The sequence below is a fragment of the Spermophilus citellus genome, assembly GCF_964194105.1.
Source record: "Spermophilus citellus genome assembly, chromosome: 6".
NCBI classification, from domain to species: domain Eukaryota; kingdom Metazoa; phylum Chordata; class Mammalia; order Rodentia; family Sciuridae; genus Spermophilus; species Spermophilus citellus.
The window spans coordinates 21,099,734-21,119,542 of NC_138187.1; the positions used below are offsets into that span (position 1 = coordinate 21,099,734).

Below are 19,809 nucleotides of genomic sequence, written 5' to 3' on the forward strand. Positions count from 1 at the left end.
AGCTTGTTTATAGGGCCATTTAATGGTTTATGAAGTAGCCGGGTACAGTGGCCAATGCCTGTCATCCCAGCCGCTTGCTTGGGAGGTTGAGGCAAGAGGATCGGGAGTTCAAAGCTAACTTAAAGAGGCTGAGGTTAGCAACTTAAGTAACTTAGTGAGACCCTGTCTCAAAATAAAATATAAAAAAGGGCTGAAGATGTGGCTCAGTGGTTGAGTGCCAGGGGGTTCAACACCCAGTACAAAAAAATAAGTTTATCAAGTGAATAACTAAAAACATCACTGATCTAATTAGTACTTTTTAAACCTTTAGTGAGTTATAAGCTACTGGGAATCAGCAACTCAGTCTCATTAATCTGAGTTAGAGTGCCTAGCCATGGATCTAATTATGAGCAATTTCAGAATCATAATTACTGTTCCATTTTGTCTCTTGATCTGTAATGCGTACAAGGACCTACTCCCAGCTTCCCAGGGAGAAAAAACAATGTGATTACTTACTAAAACAAGGATTTGTGTTAGTGAAGCTTCCAGCTCATGTCTTCATTGGGAAATGATGGGGATGGACTCGGTGGTCTCTGAGTTCCCCTTCTTCAGTTTGAACTCTCTGATCCTGAGACAGTATGGAATTAGAAAGGGCCTCTATCTCTGTGTCAGAAAACATCATTTTGAGTCTCAGCTCTGTCACTATTACAGTGGCCTTACTCGAGTAAGTCAACCTAAATCTCAGATTTCCGGTCTATAAATCAATTCATTCATTCAAAAGAAGATTTTGAACATCGGAGTCCCAGGCACCGCAGGTACAGTACCAAGACCATGAAAAAGACTAGGCCTCTGCTCTTGCAGCCACAACAATCAGATGAGACCTGTATTGTTGGGTTGTCTAAGTTACAGAAAAAAAAAAAAAAATGATGATCTTAATAGGACCCAAGTTTTGTCAAATCCAACACAAACTCTGAATTTTTTTTTTTTTTAAAGACTGAGAGCATGTTTTAATTAAATGCAGCCAACATCGCAGCTTCCGCATTTCTCAGGTGAGGTGGGCTGGAATTCTGGCCTCCAGGCAAAAAGACAGAGGACCTGTGTGGCAGAGTGGTTGGCAAGATTAGGTTCCATATCCCACTTCTGCAGGCCTCTTGTCCGAAATACACTAGGCTGGGAGTCCGGACTCCTGGGTTCACCAGCTCTCAGTAGAGCCGAGTGACTTCAAGTCATCAGCCACCAACCAGGCTTGCACTGGCTCATCTACAAGAGGTCAGAAGCAGGTCTTCCAGGGCCACTGTGAAACAGGGATGAGGTCACTTATCACTAGAGCAGAGCTGGCTCTGGGAGGTAAACTACAAAGACCGTGTGGAACCGCTGGGCGGCTGCCCCTGGGGCTGCAGCCCTCGCTCCATAGGCCAGGCTCCGTCTGGTTCTGTCCTGGCTCCAGACACTTTCGCTGGGTGGCTCTGGCATAATCGACTGCCTCGCCATCTAGGGGAGGATGTGGATCGGCTCCCGGGCAGCCTGGCCGAGCCTCTCTCCCGTCCGAAAGGAGCACAGCAAGCGGGCGGGGGACGCGGACCCGGGCACCGCGGCGGGAAAGCCGGGCGCGCGCGGGGCGGGTCGCGTGACGGCCGCGAGCCTGCGCGGGGGCGGGGGCGGGGGCGGGGCCTGGCGCGCGCGGCCCCGCGGGTGACAGGGCGGGCGGGAAGGGGCGGGGCCTCGGGCGGGGCCGCCGGGGAGGGAGGGGAGGAGTGGAGATGGCGGCGGCGGCGGCGGCTCAGGGGGGCGGGGGCGGGGAGCCCCGGGGAGCCGATGGGGTCGGCCCGGGGGTCCCGGGGGAAGTCGAGATCGTGAAGGGGCAGCCGTTCGACGTGGGCCCGCGCTACACGCAGCTGCAGTACATCGGCGAGGGCGCGTACGGCATGGTCAGGTGAGGGGGCGTTCCGGGGGAGGGGGCCATATGGGGAGGGGGCTTCAAAGGAGGGGAAAAGCACGTCCCTGTGTTTTCTGGGACGTGGAGGCTCCAGGCTCCCGAAGAGACAGGGGACTCTGGGGGCTCGGGAGTGTCCCAGGGAGGGGGCCTTGGAGTGCTTGGGGGGGGCGTCGCCTACATCCCCCCCACCCCGTAGGGGCTTGGAGGCTTTGAACCAGCCCTTCTATAATGAAGTGAGGGGCATCTAAGTGACGTGGGGGAGTTGTGAGCACCTTGGGGACCTTAGGGACACGGGATGAGGCTAAGAGCATAAGTATTGGCGAAGGAAGAGTGAAGGACCGTTTTTTGGGGGGAGAGATGCCTTGGGTTCTTGTAGTGAGGCTGGGCCAGGGAGAGAAGAGCAGGGTTCAGGGTGGGGCATGGCTTTGCACCCCCCTCCATCCTGTCCCACCAGGGGCCTGATGAAGGATGAGGGTGTCAGCAGTGCCTTCCTGCATCTTTTGGTTGGGGTCTGTGACTTCTCCCTGCCAGGTTGTGTGCTCTAGGCCTTTTGTTCCTATGAGAACAGCTCTGCTGTCCAGCTACCCCACCCTGAAACCCACCCCTTCTTATCCTTTCTTTCTGCCCCCCACCAACTGCCTCCTCCTCCTCGCAGTTTTTGCCTCATCTATCTCCTCCACTCATCTCCCACCCCTGGACTACCTATCTAGAGTTGAGGGAGCCCAACTTGGGAAGGGCAGAGAAAGGGTCAGGGCAACTAGAATGGAAGCGGGTAGAGGAGAGGGGAAGTCAGTGAGTGGTCAGTCTCTTCCTCTGTTTGTGAAGTCACTGAAAGGCCGCCTGGCTGGTCCCCAGCTTTCTCCCTGGAGATCCCAGGCTTTCACAGCAGGAAGGAACCAGCATTGTTTATGATTTGGCCAGAGCCCTCTCCTGCTCCCTCGCCTCCCTGCCAAGGCTTGGGTGGGGCCACCAGGCCTGGATTCCCCCTTTGTAAGTCCAGCAACATCTCCCTGACCCCTTTTCAGCTCAGCTTATGACCATGTGCGCAAGACTCGAGTGGCCATCAAGAAGATCAGCCCCTTCGAGCATCAGACCTACTGCCAGCGCACACTACGAGAGATCCAGATCTTGCTGCGCTTCCGCCATGAGAATGTCATAGGCATCCGAGACATTCTTCGGGCACCTACACTGGAAGCCATGAGAGATGTGTATCCTTCACCTTGGCCAGCCTGGCCAGGCACAGCCTCAAAGCTGGGCTGGGGAACATTGGCTTTCTTTCTTTTTCCATCTTCCCTACCACCCTCCAAAACAAACCCAGCAAAAGAAACTTTTCAGCAGAGGAGAGGCCATAGAGCAGAAGAGGACCAGGAGGGCTCAGGTCACTCCTGGCCTGCTGTAGCCTGGCAGGGTGGCCTTGGACAAGTCCTTCTCTGCCCACTGCCCCAGTGGGGTGGAGGGTGGGTGGGCAAGATGGTCTCTATGGGAGCTTTGTCTTCTGACATCTATAATTCTGTGATATGACCCAGCCTCTGCCCACAGTCAGTTCTTGCTTAACAGACTGATGATTCTTTCCAGTCTGGGTCCCCAGACTGGAAGGAAGGCAGTAGGAAAGAAAACTGCATTTTCTGCTGGCCTACTCTGTGACAGGTACTGTGTGTGGCAAGTGTTTTGACAACTTTTATTCTATCTCCCAGCTGCCTTAGGAGACAGACCTTATCAGTTCCATTTCAAAGATGAGGAAACTGAGGCCCCAAAAGCCTAGAATCAGGTGTTTCTGTTGCTGCCTTCTCCCCTCCCCCAGATAGGAACTGGTCCTTCTTTCCCTGAGACTTCCCGCTCAGAGCCCCACCCTAGTCACCTGTGGACTTGCACCTTGCCCTGGGAGCTACAGCCCAGCCTTTGTTACCCTCCCTCAATATTGCCCAGCTAGTCTACTTCCTGCCTGGCTTGGTTGTTAGCAACTTGTAACACCCATCACCTCTTCCCCACCCACCCCTGCCAGTCCCAGGCCTCCACCCGAAAGTAAGGATTTGTTTCACAGCCTCTGCAGCCCTCTACCGTGTAGACAGAAAATCTCCACATCCCAGCTTGCTTTGTGACCTTGAGCAAGTCACTGCATCTCTCTGGACCTCCCCATCTATAAAACAGCAGGATTGGTCTAGATGTTCTCTCTCAAAGAAAGTTCTGACTTATTCTTCCAGAGGCAAGCCAAGTGGCATTTATTTCTTTATTTATGTTTAATCTTTGTTTTATCTTCAAGTATAAAAGGACATTTACTCCTCCATCTTCTGATGTATGGCCAGGCACTCTTATTTGAGTAGGAGCACACTGTTGGGAGTGTCTTCTCATTTTTCTGGCACAAACCATTCCCATAAGGCAGGCATTTATTTTTAAGCAAACATTTATTGCATGCCAGATGGTGTTCATACATTATCTCATTTAACCCCCTCAACAGCCATGTGGCTCAGGCTTTTATATTAACAATAAGAGTTGATGTTTGCTGAGTACTTCCAGTGTGCCAAGCTATGGACTGACTGCTCTAGAGAGGTCATCTCCTCTAATCTTCACATCTACCCTCTAAAGAACAGTTACTTCCTCTACTCGCCAGGTAAGGAAACCAAGGCACAGACAGGCAAAGATCATAAAGCCAGCAAGGAGCAGAATGGGGATTTTGGACATCAGTGGGTTAATTCCTGAGCTGCTGCTCTTTACAGTTCAAGTTCTTCTGCCTCCTGCAGTTTATTAGTATCCTCACTTCCCCATTAGGGAAACTGAGGCCACAGAACAGAAATGCCTTGCTCAGGGTCACCAGCTGAGATGCAGTAGAGGCTCTGAGCCTTGCCCAGCTGGTGAGTCCAAGGGGCCAAGGGTCCCCTGCAGGATGGGATGTGTGGCCTACTCACCAGAGCCTGCTTTCCTTAACAAGTGCCTCCTGCCACCCCCCACCTGGGGGTCTCTGGAGCCATCCTCAGCTATATTGTGCAGGACCTGATGGAGACAGACCTGTACAAGTTGCTCAAAAGCCAGCAGCTGAGCAATGACCATATCTGCTACTTCCTCTACCAGATCCTGCGGGGCCTCAAGTATATCCACTCAGCCAATGTGCTCCACCGGGATCTAAAGCCCTCCAACCTGCTTATCAACACCACCTGCGACCTTAAGGTCAGAGGGCTGAGTGCCTTCCCTCCTCCCCTGGGGCTGCCAGGTGACCAGAAGCTTTGGAGCATGGCAGGCAAGGGGACAGCATAGATGAGGCGTAGCGGGGTGACTGCTTGGGCCGTGGCAGTTTCATACCCAAGCTTAATAGCCTGGGTTTGATTCCAGATCTGCGATTTTGGCCTGGCCAGGATTGCTGATCCTGAACATGACCACACTGGCTTTCTGACGGAGTATGTGGCTACACGCTGGTACCGGGCTCCAGAGATCATGCTTAACTCCAAGGTAGGAGAGCTCCTGACCTGTGAAGGGAAGCCCTGGAGCCATCTCTGACCCAGGCACTGGCCCCTGGCCCCTGTGACACAGGACACCTACCCTCTGGGCCTTGGCCTCCAGAAAGAGCAGAGTGGTTCCTCCAGGTCTCTGCACTCTGCCCTCTGCCTGGTATTTGGCCCAGACAACAGCACCTTGCTGAGGGCAGCCCAGGAGCCCACTACTTTCCCTCCCCAGGGCTACACCAAGTCCATCGACATCTGGTCTGTGGGCTGCATTCTGGCTGAGATGCTCTCCAATCGGCCCATCTTCCCCGGCAAGCACTACCTGGACCAGCTCAACCACATTCTGGGTGAGGGAGTCCTGGCTAGCTGATGGGGGATTAGCTTATCAGAAGTGAGATTTCTGGAGGGGTCGGGGTCAGAGGTGTCACAATGTGTGGAGTCCCTCCAGCATCTGACATTGTTTCAGCAAGGTATCCCCATTTGACAGATGGGAAAAGCAAGGCTAAACCCAACACCCAAGAAAGTGTGGGAGCCAGGATTTCAATCTAGGGCTGCATGAGTCCCAACCCCTTGCGCTTCTCCACCATACTGTTGGCTGGGAGGTGACTCTGAGGAGTTGGGGCAGGGGGGTGGGCTGGGGCTCTTGTCCTGCTTCCTTGGCCTGTTCATTCCCAGGAGAAGGAGGTTTCTCACCAAGACCCCCATCTTACCCACAGGTATCCTGGGCTCCCCTTCTCAAGAGGACCTGAATTGTATTATCAACATGAAAGCCCGAAACTACCTACAGTCTCTGCCCTCCAAGACCAAGGTGGCCTGGGCCAAGCTTTTTCCCAAGTCAGACTCAAAAGGTGAGAGAGACTCAGGTGCTGGAGTGGGCTAAAGCCTGGATGTGGAGAAGAGTGGGTGATCCCTACAGCTGTCTGAGTTGACAGGCTTCTGGGAACTGGGCAAAGTGATGCTTCTGGGAGCTCCTCCAGCCTTTCTTTTGACCCCTGCCTCCTGTGCTTCCTTAGCTCTTGACCTGCTGGACCGGATGTTAACCTTCAACCCCAACAAACGTATCACAGTGGAAGAAGCACTGGCTCACCCCTACCTGGAACAGTACTATGATCCCACGGATGAGGTGCGCCAGCCACCAGCAGCAGGGCAGGCAGGCAGGCGAGGGAATAGCTATCCCCTAGTGCCCGTGCTAAGCTTTACTGTCTTTGCTACCCCAGCCAGTAGCCGAGGAGCCCTTCACTTTTGACATGGAGCTGGATGATCTACCCAAGGAGAGGCTGAAAGAGCTCATCTTCCAGGAGACAGCCCGCTTCCAGCCAGGGGCCCCAGAGGCCCCATAACTTGGACAGATGTCCTTACCCCCTGGGGCCTGGTGAGTGGCCTCACTGCTCATACACAGCCTCACCTTAACACAAGGGTGCCCAGCATGCCTCAGAAAAGTCACAAATGTGCTTTACACTATGATCCATATGTATGGTGGTGACAGAAGGCCTATGAGGCCCGCCTGGGCCCTGACTCATGGCCCACCAGTCCTTCATGACCCAGCCCTGTTCTCCAACCCTATATGTTTCCCACTTGTTAACACCCAACCCAGAAACCACTTCAGACCCCCATAAGTCACTTGGAGGAGCCAAGCCAGCCATTGACTCTCCCTGTGTGGGCAAAGAAGCAAGTGATGCCATGATTGCTTTGGGAGGAGCCCCACAGCACCTGGCTAGCCCAGATGCCAGGCTTCCTCACACCTGTTTCTCAGGTCAGCAGTTCACACACCTGAGGGGAACCTGCTGGGACTACCCCCACCCACACTGCACTCCTTCCCTCCTCCAGCCTCTTCCTTGGCCAGCTATGGCTGATGGAAGGAAGGCAGACACACCGGGGCCCAGGCCTCATCTCTTGCACTTAACAAAAACTGTGAGATGTCGTGCAAGACACCTTACCTCTCTATGCCTCAGTTCTCAGAGGCCATCTGATTATGAGAGCCAGCCCTGCAGAACCCTAACCACTGTACTGAGAGGTTAATGAGCACCCACTTACGCACTTAGCCCTAGCACCCTGTGATGGGTGCTGGTGGTATTCCCACCTGCAGACAGGGAAGCAGACACATTGCACCAGGTGTGAGGGTGAAATGGGAGGTGCCTGGGTCAGGGTGCACTGGGTTCTCTCCCAGCACTAACAGCTCTTTCCTGCCTGCTTCCTCCTCCAGGCCCTGCCTCCTGCCTGCCCCTTCCCCGCTGGACTGTTAGAAAACGGACACTGTGCTCAGCCCAGACCCCTGCAACCCAGGCCAAGGGTGGGCCTGGCTACCTTCTCTCACTCTGCTGGGGTCTCCTGCTTCAGGCAGGCCGAGGTTCCCTCTCACCTCTACCCCTGTTCCCTTTCCCCACCCCACCCCACCCCACCCTATCCCACCCAGCCGTGGGCCTAAGGGGCTCAGTGGCCCTAGAGCAAATCTCTCTGCTGCTCTGCCTCCATCTTGCCCAGTCTCTGGAAGTTCTGGAATAGAAAGGCCCTGGCTGCTCCAGGATCTACCGAGGGGCAGGGGCACTAAGTAGGGCAAGCCCTGTCCCAGTCACCTCATTAAAACTCCACCCATTTTCCCTGAAGGAACATTCCTAAGTCTCAAGGGCTAGTATCCCTGAGGAGCCAAGCCCAGGCCTAAACCCCCTCCCCTCTGAAAGCTGCCACATTTAACGCCCTTGCTGCTTCTGTGTGTGGGTGAGTGGAACTGGAGGCGGGGGCACGTGGAGAGTCCCGTGCCCCTGCCCACCTCCCCGTGCCTGTATCTAATATATAAATATAGAGATGTGTTTATGGATCACCCTGGTCTGTCTGTGTGCGCCGCCGCCCTCTCCTAACCAACACTGCCTGAAGACTGAGAGCTGCAACCCAGCTGCTTCCCAGCTGTGCCTTTACATGGCCCTGGTGACCTTTGGTACCAGTGGCCAGGGTTGAGGATGGGGTGGGTATAAGGAGCTCCAGACTCCTAGAAAGAGTGGGGTCAATTTTCCCCTTAGTCACTGTCCTCTCCCTCTCTAATGGCTTCCTGTCTAACTGGCTGGGGGTGATTCGGGGGTGACTCAGGGGCACCCTACACACCCCCATATTCTCTGGAAATGGCAAGGGCCAGTGTGTTGTGTACCCTGGCCACAAGTACCCATGAAAGGGGGGACACTCATAACAGACCCTGAGGTGTGGGGACATGTTATTCCCCTCCCGGCTAAGGACAGAGGGATGCCTGGGGCTATAAGGCCTGGGCTGCCTGGACTCTTACCTCTACCCCAGCCCCAGGGAGCCCTGCAGCCTGGCTGCCTGCCAGCTACACAGCAGCAGGCTCAGCAAGTCCCAGGGGCGTGGTGTCGGCCAGTAGCAGAGCCGGCCTACACCAGCCAGGCAGGCAGCAAGGCTGCAGTCCATTGGGACAGCTGCAGTCCATTGGGACAGAGCATCGGGAAGGCAGACAGGAGTGTGGCCATGAGCCCTCTGCTGTACTATGCCCTGCCTGCCCTGGGCGGCTACATCACACTATCCATCTTCTTCCTGCGCCGGCCCCGCCTGCTGCACACACCCCATGCCCCAGTCTTCTGTCCCCGCCTGGTGGCCCACCGAGGAGGTGAGCTGGGAGAAGAGCTGGCAGCTACTGGGGGTGGAGGGAAGCTAGCAAGACAGGTGCCACCACAGTGGGCAGCACAGAGGGGCAGGATGCTGGAGGCAGGGCCAAGACTCTGGTAGGAAGAGAGCTGGGGCAGGGCCGAGCAGGGAATGGGGAAGGAGAGGCCAGCAAACCTGGGCTGGCGGTAGATGAGACTGAGGCCGAAAGGAGGCCAGCAACTGGGAAGGTGGCTGATAAGGTCGGGCCAGGACCAGGGACCCATCCCAGCCACCCTCCACAGGCTCCGGAGAGCTGCTGGAGAACACTATGGAGGCCATGAGGAAGTAAGTCCACCTCCCAGCCACGTGGCCACGTAAGGTTGTCACAGTTGTGTACTATGGGACACCCAAGAGTGCCATTCGTGTCCTAATCTGGATGTCTGGAGCCCCCTAGAGGTGTGCAGGTGTGCACAGGAGCAGATAGATCCCCCTTCTCACTTCTGTCCTGGCCTCCCCAGAGCCCTGAGATTCCTGCCATGAATTCTGTCCACATGTGCCCACACCTAGTGTGGCCTGTCCCTGTCCCTGCACCCCACTGATCTTTGCTCCCATAGCGCCATGACCCAGCGAGCAGATCTCCTGGAACTCGATTGCCATCTGACAAGGGATGGTGTGGTGGTAGTGTCACACGACAAGAACCTGTCCCGCCAGTCAGGCCTAAATAAGGATGTGAGCAGCCTGGACTTTGAGGTAGGCCACGCCCCCACGCCCAGAGTTGCCATTTCTCCAGTGTGCGCCCCTGACCACATGTTGCCTGTTCTCCCAGGAGCTGCCCCTCTACAAGGAGGAGCTGGAGGTTTACTTCTCGCCAGGTGAGAGCAGGTGCTAGGCGAGCTGGGGCCACCTTCTTGGGTCCTCCTTGGACTCCTGCCCCCATCCCACCAATGCTTTTCTGATCCTGCTTCCCATGTCCTCATTTCTAGGCCACTTTGCCCATGGGTCAGACCGGCACATGGTGAGTCTGGAGGACATGTTCCAGAGGTTTCCACAGGTGCCCATGAGTGTGGAGATCAAGGAGAAGGATGAGGAGCTCATATACAAGGTAAAAATGCAGTCATTCAGGGTAGGAGCATAGCCCAAGCCCGAGAGAGAGACCTGGCTCTGTCATCCTCCCTCTCCTCCTCCTAGATAGCAGACCTGGTGAGGCGCTTTGACCGCAATGAGATCACCATCTGGGCCTCGGAGAAGAGCTCGATCATGAAGAAGTGCAAGGCTGCCGTGGGTCCCTCTTCTTCCCTGCTCCTCCTCCATGGCTTCCATGGCTCCTCCTCCCAGAAGCTGGAATCCAACCTACCCAGGAGGCTCTAAGCTGGAGGGGTCTGGGAAACTCCTTAAAAACTTGAAAAGGGGACTCCTTAACAGGATTTGGAGAGGTGGGGCAGTGGGATTGTGAGCCCTGGACTAGTAGTGGCAATGAAGAGGGCACCTTCAGGCCTCCAGCATTGGTCAAGAGGTGATTAGGGCCTCCTGAATGTCCAGCATAGTTCCCCTGCAGCCCATGCCTCCCCTCTGCTCTCCCAGAAGCAGATAGATCCCCTTCTCACTTCTGTCCTGGCCTCCCCAGAACCCTGAGATGCCACTGTCCTTCACGATAAGCCGAGGATTCTGGGTGCTGCTACTCTATTACCTGGGGCTGCTGCCCTTCATCCGGTTCCCTGAGAAGTTCCTCTTCTGCTTCCTGCCAACCATCATCAACAGGTACCAGTGGTGGACCTGGGCCCCAGAAAAACAGGCCCCATTCAAGCCACATTTGCAACCCTGAACCCAGCTCAGAGTCTGCTATGGAGGAAGAGCCCCAAGCTCCTTTGATGGTTCCTTGGATACCATTCATTCATCCAAATTCATCCAAAATATTTCTGGACAGCCTTTTCTGGTCCTGTAGCAGTTAAGCTAGTAAATAAGAATCATGGGTAGGTCAGGCCTTCAGTGAACTTATAGTCTGGCTTATTCAACATCTTGGTATTCAGATTCTCAGAAGGAAAAAGTAAGGAGCTTCCTCAGGCTGGAGTCAGGATTAACAAAGGAGCAATTGGGTATAGTATCCGGAATTGGGTACTTCCCTGGCTCCCAGGCCTGGCCCCTCCCTTTGCTTTTTTTTTTTTTTTTTTTTTTTTTTTTGGTACCAGGGATTGAACCCAGGGGTGTTTAACCACATCCCCAACCCTTTTTGTGTTTTGAGACGGGGTCTTGCTGAGTTGCTTAAGGCTCAGTAAATTGCTGAGGCTGGCTTTGAACTCACAGTCCTCCTGCCTCAGCCTCCCCAGCAAGTGGGAATACAGGCCTGCACCACCACACCTGGTTTTTCCTTTGCTTTCTAACCACTATGGTGGTTCCCCAGTGCTCTCTGCTACCCTCCAGTACACTCAGCCAACCCCACAATCCCTTGCTACAAAGCTTTGTATATGTAACTTTTTATACAGGATTTGCAAAATGTTTCCACATCTTTTGGTGTATTTGATGCTTACTTTGCAATGCCTCTAAGAGGTATAGGAGTCATGGCCCCCATAGTATCCATAGAGAATCAGAGGCTCAGAGAGTTTGTCCAGGGTCACACAGCTGTAAGTACAGATCCCAGGTGCGTCCTAGGTCTTACTCCATAGCTTGCCTTGGAATGCTGTAAAACCCTCTAACTCTAAAGTCACCTCTGGAGTGGGATAATTAGTGACAAGTAGCCAACTCATTAAGCACTATTTGGCCTCAAGAAGCACCAGATACCACCAGGAGGACCTCCAAGTGGGTTGTCCAGCTTTGGAATCCAGCTGTACCCCAGCCCTGGTGTCAGCCCCATCACTGATTTGCTTCGTGACCTCCAGCAAATCCCTTTAGTTTGCTAAGGCTCAATTTCCTTGTCTATAAGACAGTATAACTAGGCGTCATGGCACATGTCTGTGATCCCAGCAACTCAGGAGGCTAAGGCAAGAAGATTGCCAAGTTTAAGACCAACCTTAGCAAATTAGTGAAGCCCTAAGCAACTTAGCAAGACCCTGTCTCAAAATAAAAAATAAAGCTAGGCACAGTGGTACATGCCTGTAATTCCAGAGGCTTGGGAGGCTGAGGCAAGGAGACCATTAGTTCAAAGCCTCAGTGACTTAGTGAGGCCCTAAGCAACTTAGCATGACTCTGTCTCTTAAAAAATAAAAGAATTTTTTTTTTTTAAATAAAGGATTGGGGATATGGCTCAGTGGTTAGGTGCCCCTGGGTTCAATCCCCATATCAAAAAAAAAAAAAAAAAAAGTGAGATGGGGGGCTTACCCTTGAAGCATGGATTTGGGGATCTGGGAGTAGCATCTTGCTGAACAAGGGGTGATTATTCCTTTGGGCAACTGCAAAAGTTCTTCTGCAGGGACAGGGCTGTACCCCCATGACAGAGGGAGATCCAATGGGCTGACCCCATCCACCTTCTCTTCACAGGACCTACTTCCCATTTTCGTGCTCTGGGCTGAACCAGTTGGCAGCTGTGGTTTTAAAATGGTGAGATGGGCAAGGAGACTGGGTGGAATGTCCCAGTAGCAACCTGCTACCACCCTCTCCTTTGTCCTGTCTCATCATCACCTTTGCCATGCCCCCATCCCCAGGATCATCATGAGAAAGAGTCTGATCCAACACTTGCGAGAGCGAGGGGTGCAGGTGAGAATATGAGCACCACTTTGGCACAGGCCTGGCATCAGGGTCCCAATCTCTGCTGCTGATGGTGGCATCACTTGGGCAAGCCATATTATCTTCAGAGTCTGTTTCTTTATCCACAAAATGGGGAGAATGGTATACATAACCCTCCTGGGTATGTAACTGGTACTAGGAGACGCACTGTGAAGATGATGCATGGGAAGATGACCATACTGTCCTGATCCCTGAGGATCAGCTTTAACCAGGTCACTTAATTAGCAAACCTTGTTGAGCATGTTCCAGACTGGGGATGAGAGCTTCCCATCAAGCGCAGGGGAAGGAAACAAGCAGGCCAGACCTGCTTTACATCACCTGTTGAAAAACGGAAGCAGAGGGCTGTGGGCTGTGAGATCTTGAAGAAGAGAGGTGTGAGCAGCCTAGGAAGTATGGGAGGAAGCTGGGTCTCAGGGAGCAGGAAGGCCTGCAGGTGTGAAGGGTGGAGAGGCAGAAGACCAGGCTGGCAGAGACACTGGGAAAGCTCCCAGGCCACAGCCTGCAGGAGGTGACCAAGAGTGGCCCAGGCTCAAGCAGGCCTGCTAAGCTCAGAAAGGAGTGTGGACTCCAGTCACAGGGAAGGGAAGCTTTGGGGGTCTTCTAAGTAGAGAGGGCTGATCCAGTTTTGGTTTTCTGAGTTTTGCCTCTATATGAAGAAGATGTTGTGGTGGGTGGAGTGGAAGCAAAGTATCATAGGAATCTGATGCTACTCTGGACAGGTCTCAGGTTTAGGTGGCAGTAATGGAGACAGGTGGAAGAGGACTTGGCTAGTGACTGGATGTGGGGTGAGTGAGGCCCTGGGATAACAAGGCTCTTTCTGATCAGCCCTCTTATGTCTCTGATCTTCACTACCACTTTATGAGTTTGGACCATCACCCTCGTTTGTCAAATTAAGAAATCAACAGCCAGGCGCAGTGGTGCACGCCTGTAATCCCAGCAGCTAAAGAGGCTGAGGCAGGAAGATCACGAGTTCAAAGCCAGCCTCAGCAACAGCAAGGTGCTAAGCAACTCAGTGAGACCCTGTCTCTAAATAAAATACAAAAAATAGGACCGGGGATGTGGCTCAGTGATCAAGTCCCCCTGAGTTCAATCCCTAGTACAAAAAAAAAAAAAAATCAACAGCTGGGCATGGTGGCACGCACCTGTAATCTGAGCTACTTGGGAGTTTGAGGCAGAAGGATTGACAGTTGGTCAACCTGGACAATTTAGGAGACCCTGCTCAAAATAAAAAATTTAAAGAGCCAGTGATGTAGGTCAGTGGCAGAATGCCTCTGGGTTCAATCCCCAGTACCTAAAGAGAAGGAGGAGGAAGAAGAGGAGGAGGAGGGAGGAAAGGGAAGAGGAGGGAGAAAAGGAAGGAGGAGGACTAGAAAAGAAAAGGAGGGGGAGCAAGGAGGAGGGGAGGAGGGGGAGCAAGGAGGAGGGGGAGGAGGGGAGGAAGAGGAGGAGGAAAAGGAAGGAGGAGGACTAGAAAAGAAAAGGAGGGGGAGCAAGGAGGAGGGGGAGGAGGGGAGGAGGGGGAGGAGGAAAAGGAAGAAGAAATCAAGATATTCAGTGACTTCCTTGGAATAAAAATGCTGTCTGCACCTGCCTTTAGACCCACAGAAAGGCAGGGAAGGTTCAACATCAAGGGAGGGGGCAGGCTGGAGGCCCTGGTGAGCTGCCAAGTGTTCAACAACTGGCTCCCTAAGAGGAAAGATTAAAAACCTGATTTGAATATTACTTTCTCTGATTTAAGTAATCTCACAATGGCCAATGTCAGGCTACCAATGCAAAGTCATTAAATGTAAAATTAAGAAGAGATGTGCAATAGCACACCATTGTACAGTAGTCCCATCTTATAGATTCAGCAGATACAGATGACCTCAAGAACACAGGAAACAGAGCTGGCTGTGTGGTCCACAGCTGTAATCCCAGTGACTTGGAAGGATTAGGCAGGAAGATCACAAATTCAAGGCCAGCCTTAGCTACTTAGCAAGATCTTTTCTCAAAAATAAAAAATAAGGCTGGGGATATAGCTTAGTTGGTAGAGTGCTTGCCTCACATGCACAAGGCCCTGGGTTCAATCCCTAGCACCACAAAAATAAATAAATAAATAAAAATTTTTAAAAATAAAAAATAAAGCACTGAGGATATAGTCAGTGATAAAGCACCCCTGGTTTCTAACCCTAGGACCCCCCCAAAGAAATAAAAGAACATAGGAAATAGTAAAATAATAAGTAGTAAGTATTGAGAATTGATTGCCTTTGTTTTAAATATTTTTTTAATTGTGAACTTATACAGTTTAGCTTTTAATAATGGCTATACTTAAGAAGTTTGCAAAATTCTTGAAAGTTAATCAGCTTCAGCACCACTGCTAGGCCGTCTGCAGAGGAGAAGGAAAGCTCCTCCCATAGACTCCAAGATATCAGTAGGGTGTAAGGGGAAGTGTGAGGCATAAGAGGAAGTTCTGTGTAAAGTTATTTGGAAACTAATAAACCCCTCCCTCCACATCCAGGTAGTGTTTTGGTGCCTTAATGAAGAGTCGGATTTTGAAGTGGCCTTCAGTCTGGGGGCTACTGGTGTCATAACAGATTATCCCACAGCCCTGAGGCGCTACCTGGACAACCATGGACCCGTGGCCCCAGCCTCCTAAGTCTGAGTTCCTCTCCTCTGTTTCTCTTCCTGAAAAATAAATATTTTCTTTTCACTCACATAGTGGTACATGGAGTGAGGGGTGGAGGATGGCTTCTGGAACACTGTCAAGACTGCAGAGAGGGACAGAGCCTGGGGCCGCAGCCTGGGGCCCTAACCAGCCCAGCCACTGGTTCCACTACATTCCAGATCCAGAGTAATGCCACACCCAGTGCCAGCTTGGCCTCCACTCTCAAGAATGTCCCTTACAGGGTCAACTCGGGTGCCCTGGCCCCTGGCCATGGCTAATGGTTCCATTTTCCTTTAAGAGCCCCAAGCACACAGCAAGGCACTTGACTTCCCCCAAGTTTTGCCCCTGTGGGCCTCAACAGGCTGCAGAGGGTGAACATGGGTGAGTTCATAGGTCTGTCTGTACCGCCATCTTACCAAGTTCCCATGCCCAGGTCTCCTCCAGTCCTGAAACCTTATTCATTCAATGAAGGGAGACTCCCACTGCAGAAATACTGAGTGTGAACAAGTCAAAGCAAGGCAGACACATGACTTAAACAGACATTTTCACTAGAGGCGCCCTAACCCAGCCTGAGGGGTAGGGGGCACCCCAGGAGGCTGCCTGGATGGAGGAGGTGAAGTTCATCAGTAGGACATGGCTTCTTCCAGGGCCTGTGCTCCCAGGAGCCCAACAGCAAAGAATAACTTTAGCTCTTCCCTTCTAAGGGATAGTTCATCTCTTAGAAGTCTGTTCCTGGTGGTATGGCAAAGGCCATGGAGTCGGCCAAAGTGAGTTGTTTTGCCTCTTACCAGCTGATCAGCTCGAGAGAGATGCTAGACCTCTCTGGGCCACAGTCTCTGGTAAAAGGGAGACAATAGGAGAGGCTACCTTAAAGGACTGCTGCAGAGATTACGGGTGAGGCGCCGGCCATGGAGAAACGCAGATATGACTATTATTTCCCGGGACCGGACGTGCTGATACTACCCTTCTCCTAACCCTGCACAGGGTCAGGACCCTCAGATCCTTGCCTCTTCAAACACCGCGGGATGCCAAGGAGGTGACCAGGCCATGGCCGCCGAGGGCCGCAGCCGCATTTCCGGGCCGGCAGCAGCCGGGAGCAGGGGGAAGGGCAGCGCAGGCCTGCGCGGGCCGCCGTGTGACGCGCCCCCTCATTTGCATGCGGCACGCCGATTGGCCACGGAGGCCGTCGGGACTGGAGGCCGGCCCCCTCCCCCTCCCGCCGCAGCCGCGGCAGCAGCTGGTCTCGGTGTAAACAAGTCGAGGCGGCTGCGAACCCGGGCCGGGGGGGACGGCGCCCACCAGGAGCGCCCCCCACTCCCAGGCCAGGCCACCCCGCGGACCGGGGCCCCGCGCGCCCAGGCGAGGTGAGGCCCGCACCGTCAGGGCTGCGCGTCACCCCGCGCCCCCGCCCCGCCAACGAGGACTGCCCCTTTCCCCCGGCGCCCGCCCCCACCCCCCGCGTCCCAGGTGAGCCCCGGGGTCTCAGGTAAGGCTCCGCGATACAGGTAAGATTCCCTCGGTGGAGATGAGGTCTCAGCGCCCCCAGGTGAGAGCCCCTCCGCTATTAGGTAACCCTCCACCTTCAGCAGGGCCTCCTGCCTCCTCCAGGTGAGGGACCTTCTCTCCAGGTGAACTCCCTGGACCCCAGAGTAGCCCCACCCGCAGTCCAAATGAAGTCTTAAGGATCTGCCAGTTCCTAACTCCCTGTGCTCCCCCCTGATCTGGGACTGACAGTCCATCCACTCTAAAGCCCCTTCCTCCAGCTTCAACTGCCAGGTCAACAGGGGTGAAGCTGGAAGCAGGTGGGTGACTCACCTTGAGCTCCTCCTAGCCTCAGTTTCCCTGCTGATGCAACCTGAGGCCTCCTCACTGAGTCAAAACTGAAACGACTCTGGTCCCTGGCGAGGCTGCTGGCTCTGGGGAAAGGAGAGAGCAGCCAAGTGTGACAGAGAATCCCCATGGCTCTGGGCATGCCTGCATGTGTGTGGCCTGGGTCCTGACAGACCACCTACTCCCTCCCTGGCAGGCACTGGGCTCCCTCTGCTCCCCGTGGGCCGCTCCCCGCGTGGGGCCACTGCCCCTGGCCCCCGCCATGGTGCGGATTTCAAAGCCCAAGACGTTTCAGGCCTACTTGGATGATTGTCACCGGAGGTATAGCTGTGCCCACTGCCGCGCTCACCTGGCCAACCACGACGACCTCATCTCCAAGGTAACCAGGATACAGTTGAGGCTGGAATGGGAGACTAGATGGGCTGTCTGGCAGCTCCCCACCAGTAACCCTGACCCCCTCCTCTCCCCTTCCCACCCTTTAGTCCTTCCAGGGCAGTCAGGGGCGTGCCTACCTCTTCAATTCTGTGTGAGTATCTGGCCCCCTCCTTTCTTTTTCCTGACCTCTGTTGTGACCTATGACCCCTGGTATCATGCTGAGACTCCCAGAGTCCCCTGGGTCAGGCAGGATACCGTGATCACCCCTCTCTTAGAATATAAGGCCAGATGCAGTGGATACAAGCTGGAGGAGGGCTCTGCGATGGTGGGACACTTCCTGAAACTGCCCCATGTCCCTGCAGGGTGAATGTGGGCTGCGGGCCAGCCGAGGAGCGGGTGCTGCTGACAGGCCTCCATGCTGTCGCTGACATCCACTGCGAGAACTGCAAGACCACTTTGGGATGGAAATATGTGAGTCAGTTATTTTTGACCCCATGGTAACCTTCGACCTGACCTCACATCACCTGTTTCTCACAAGTGGTCAACTGGCAACTTTTCAGAGTGCATAGGCCCTCAGAGAGAAGCCAAACTGTCTTTTCAGCCCCTGACCATGTTTTCTTCTTTTGCATCCTACAGGCACTTGTAGAATTTTTCTCATAACCCACCCCTTCCTTCAAAGGCATCAGCATCTCTGTTTTAGAGATGAGGAAATAAGCCGAGTTACCATTTACTGAATGCTTATATACTGTGCACTTTTATGTGCCTGGCATATATTTCCCAGAGATGTTAGGTAATTTGCCCAAGACATAAAACTGATCAGAATAGGAATCAGAATCCTATTCGGTTCTTTTTTGTTCTTTCTTCTTAACTCCAAATCCTTGCCCACTGGCTTATATTATCATTCAGAAGATCAAAGAAGTTGCTCAAGACCCCAGAGCAACATGGAACTTGGGTCCACAGGCCTTCTCTTCCATTGCCACATTGCCACTGCTGCTGTCCAGGATCTGATTTCACTGCCCTGAGTCTCATTTCCTTATCTGACATTGGAGGATAAAGCCACCACCTGGCACCCAAGATTGTAACAGGGATCAGATTAGACATAGCAAAGGAAGATGCTCTTGGGAATCTGTAAGGTACTGAATTGGGCAGGCATTGTTTGGAGTTCCTCTGTGAAGTGGGTACCCCAGATAAAACAGACAGTCTGACCTGAGTTCAGCTCTTGTCCCTGCCACACATTTGCTGTGTGTCTCTAGACAAGTGGCTTGGCTTCTCTGGACCTCTGAAAAATAAATAGGTAGCCTAGGCTAAAGATTAAAAACTCAAGTTTTTGAGGCCAAGCAGATAATGTGGATTTGCAAAAGGAATAACAGAGAGGAAGAGCAGGCTAGGATAAATGGGAGTAAGCGTGTGCGCCTATAGTATATTAAAGTTTTTGGGATTTTGTTTGTTTGTTTGTTTTGAGGCACAGGGATCAAGCCTCTCACATTCTAAAGTTATTTTCATGAAATTCTGTTATCCAAATAAAACCATGTGTAGGCTGAAATGGCCCTCAAGACACCAGTTTGCTTGAGGACTATGAAATCTTATAAATATTTCCATGTCTTCTCTGTTGAGACTGTCAGTGCTTAAAAAGTACCCATGATTCAGAGTTCTGTCTACTCCTTATTAGTGAGGAACAGGTCTGTGTCTGTGGGCAGGTAGCTTGGCTTCTTTGGGACAGTTTCCTCATATGTAAAATGGGGCCAATCAGATCCATTCCCCAGCCCTGTGTCTATGGTAAAGCTCTTGCTTCCCGCCTCCTTTTTCAGGAGCAAGCCTTTGAGAGCAGCCAGAAGTACAAAGAGGGGAAGTACATCATTGAACTCAACCACATGATCAAAGACAACGGCTGGGACTGACCCCCGCTCCTGACGCATGTGGCTCCAGCCTGGCCTGGCCGCCAGGGGGCGCCACTGGCTTCCCTCCACCTGAAGGGAGCTCTGGACCTTCAGGGCCCCGCAGAGGAAGAATCCAGCTCCTGTACATATATTTTATTGCATGCACTGTGACCTTGGGGGGAGATCAGAAGGGGGGACGACACCCCCGCATTTCCCTGCGATCTGGCTGGCTTGGATCTCGTTTTTAACCCCTTCCAGTCCCGCCTGCCCCATAGATATGGCCTGTGTGCTGCTCTCTTGGCCCCAGTACACCGTCTGCCCTGTGAACTTCTTCCACCGAGCCCCTCTTACCCGACGCACGTCTGTTCCCCTCGTTCTGTAGCGTTTGTATATAATAAAACAATGAAGTGGCGACAGCCCCAGGCTCAC

General features: G+C 53.2%; 3 protein-coding genes across 5 annotated transcripts; all 3 read left to right on the forward strand.

Annotated features, from left to right (window-relative positions):
• Positions 1–1,716: 1,716 nt before the first annotated feature.
• MAPK3 (mitogen-activated protein kinase 3) lies at positions 1,717–8,167 on the forward strand. The gene is made up of 8 exons (XM_081300172.1): positions 1,717–1,912; positions 2,941–3,123; positions 4,888–5,077; positions 5,240–5,356; positions 5,582–5,696; positions 6,066–6,197; positions 6,363–6,472; positions 6,567–8,167. Exons 1-8 carry the CDS (start codon positions 1,740–1,742, stop codon positions 6,687–6,689), a joined length of 1,143 nt encoding a protein of 380 aa, XP_081156298.1. The 5' UTR covers positions 1,717–1,739; the 3' UTR covers positions 6,690–8,167.
• A 560-nt stretch (positions 8,168–8,727) lies between these two features.
• On the forward strand, positions 8,728–16,313 carry GDPD3 (glycerophosphodiester phosphodiesterase domain containing 3). Its single transcript, XM_081297439.1, has 10 exons — positions 8,728–8,959; positions 9,240–9,282; positions 9,552–9,687; positions 9,764–9,809; positions 9,921–10,039; positions 10,126–10,215; positions 10,562–10,695; positions 12,409–12,468; positions 12,573–12,624; positions 15,152–16,313. The coding sequence occupies exons 1-10, from the start codon at positions 8,821–8,823 to the stop codon at positions 15,287–15,289; spliced, it is 957 nt and encodes a 318-aa protein (XP_081153565.1). The 5' UTR covers positions 8,728–8,820; the 3' UTR covers positions 15,290–16,313.
• A 217-nt stretch (positions 16,314–16,530) lies between these two features.
• Positions 16,531–19,796, forward strand: YPEL3 (yippee like 3). 3 transcript variants are annotated; one of them, XM_081297441.1, is made up of 5 exons: positions 16,531–16,662; positions 17,325–17,507; positions 17,611–17,654; positions 17,866–17,974; positions 19,312–19,796. In XM_081297441.1, the coding sequence occupies exons 2-5, from the start codon at positions 17,391–17,393 to the stop codon at positions 19,399–19,401; spliced, it is 360 nt and encodes a 119-aa protein (XP_081153567.1). In that variant the 5' UTR covers positions 16,531–16,662; positions 17,325–17,390; the 3' UTR covers positions 19,402–19,796. The 3 variants fall into 3 exon arrangements, with proteins under 3 accessions (XP_081153567.1, XP_081153568.1, XP_081153566.1); XM_081297442.1 differs by lacking the exon at positions 19,312–19,796 and adding an exon at positions 18,464–19,263; XM_081297440.1 differs by lacking the exon at positions 16,531–16,662 and having other exon boundaries at positions 16,677–17,507.
• The last annotated feature ends 13 nt before the right edge of the window (positions 19,797–19,809 follow it).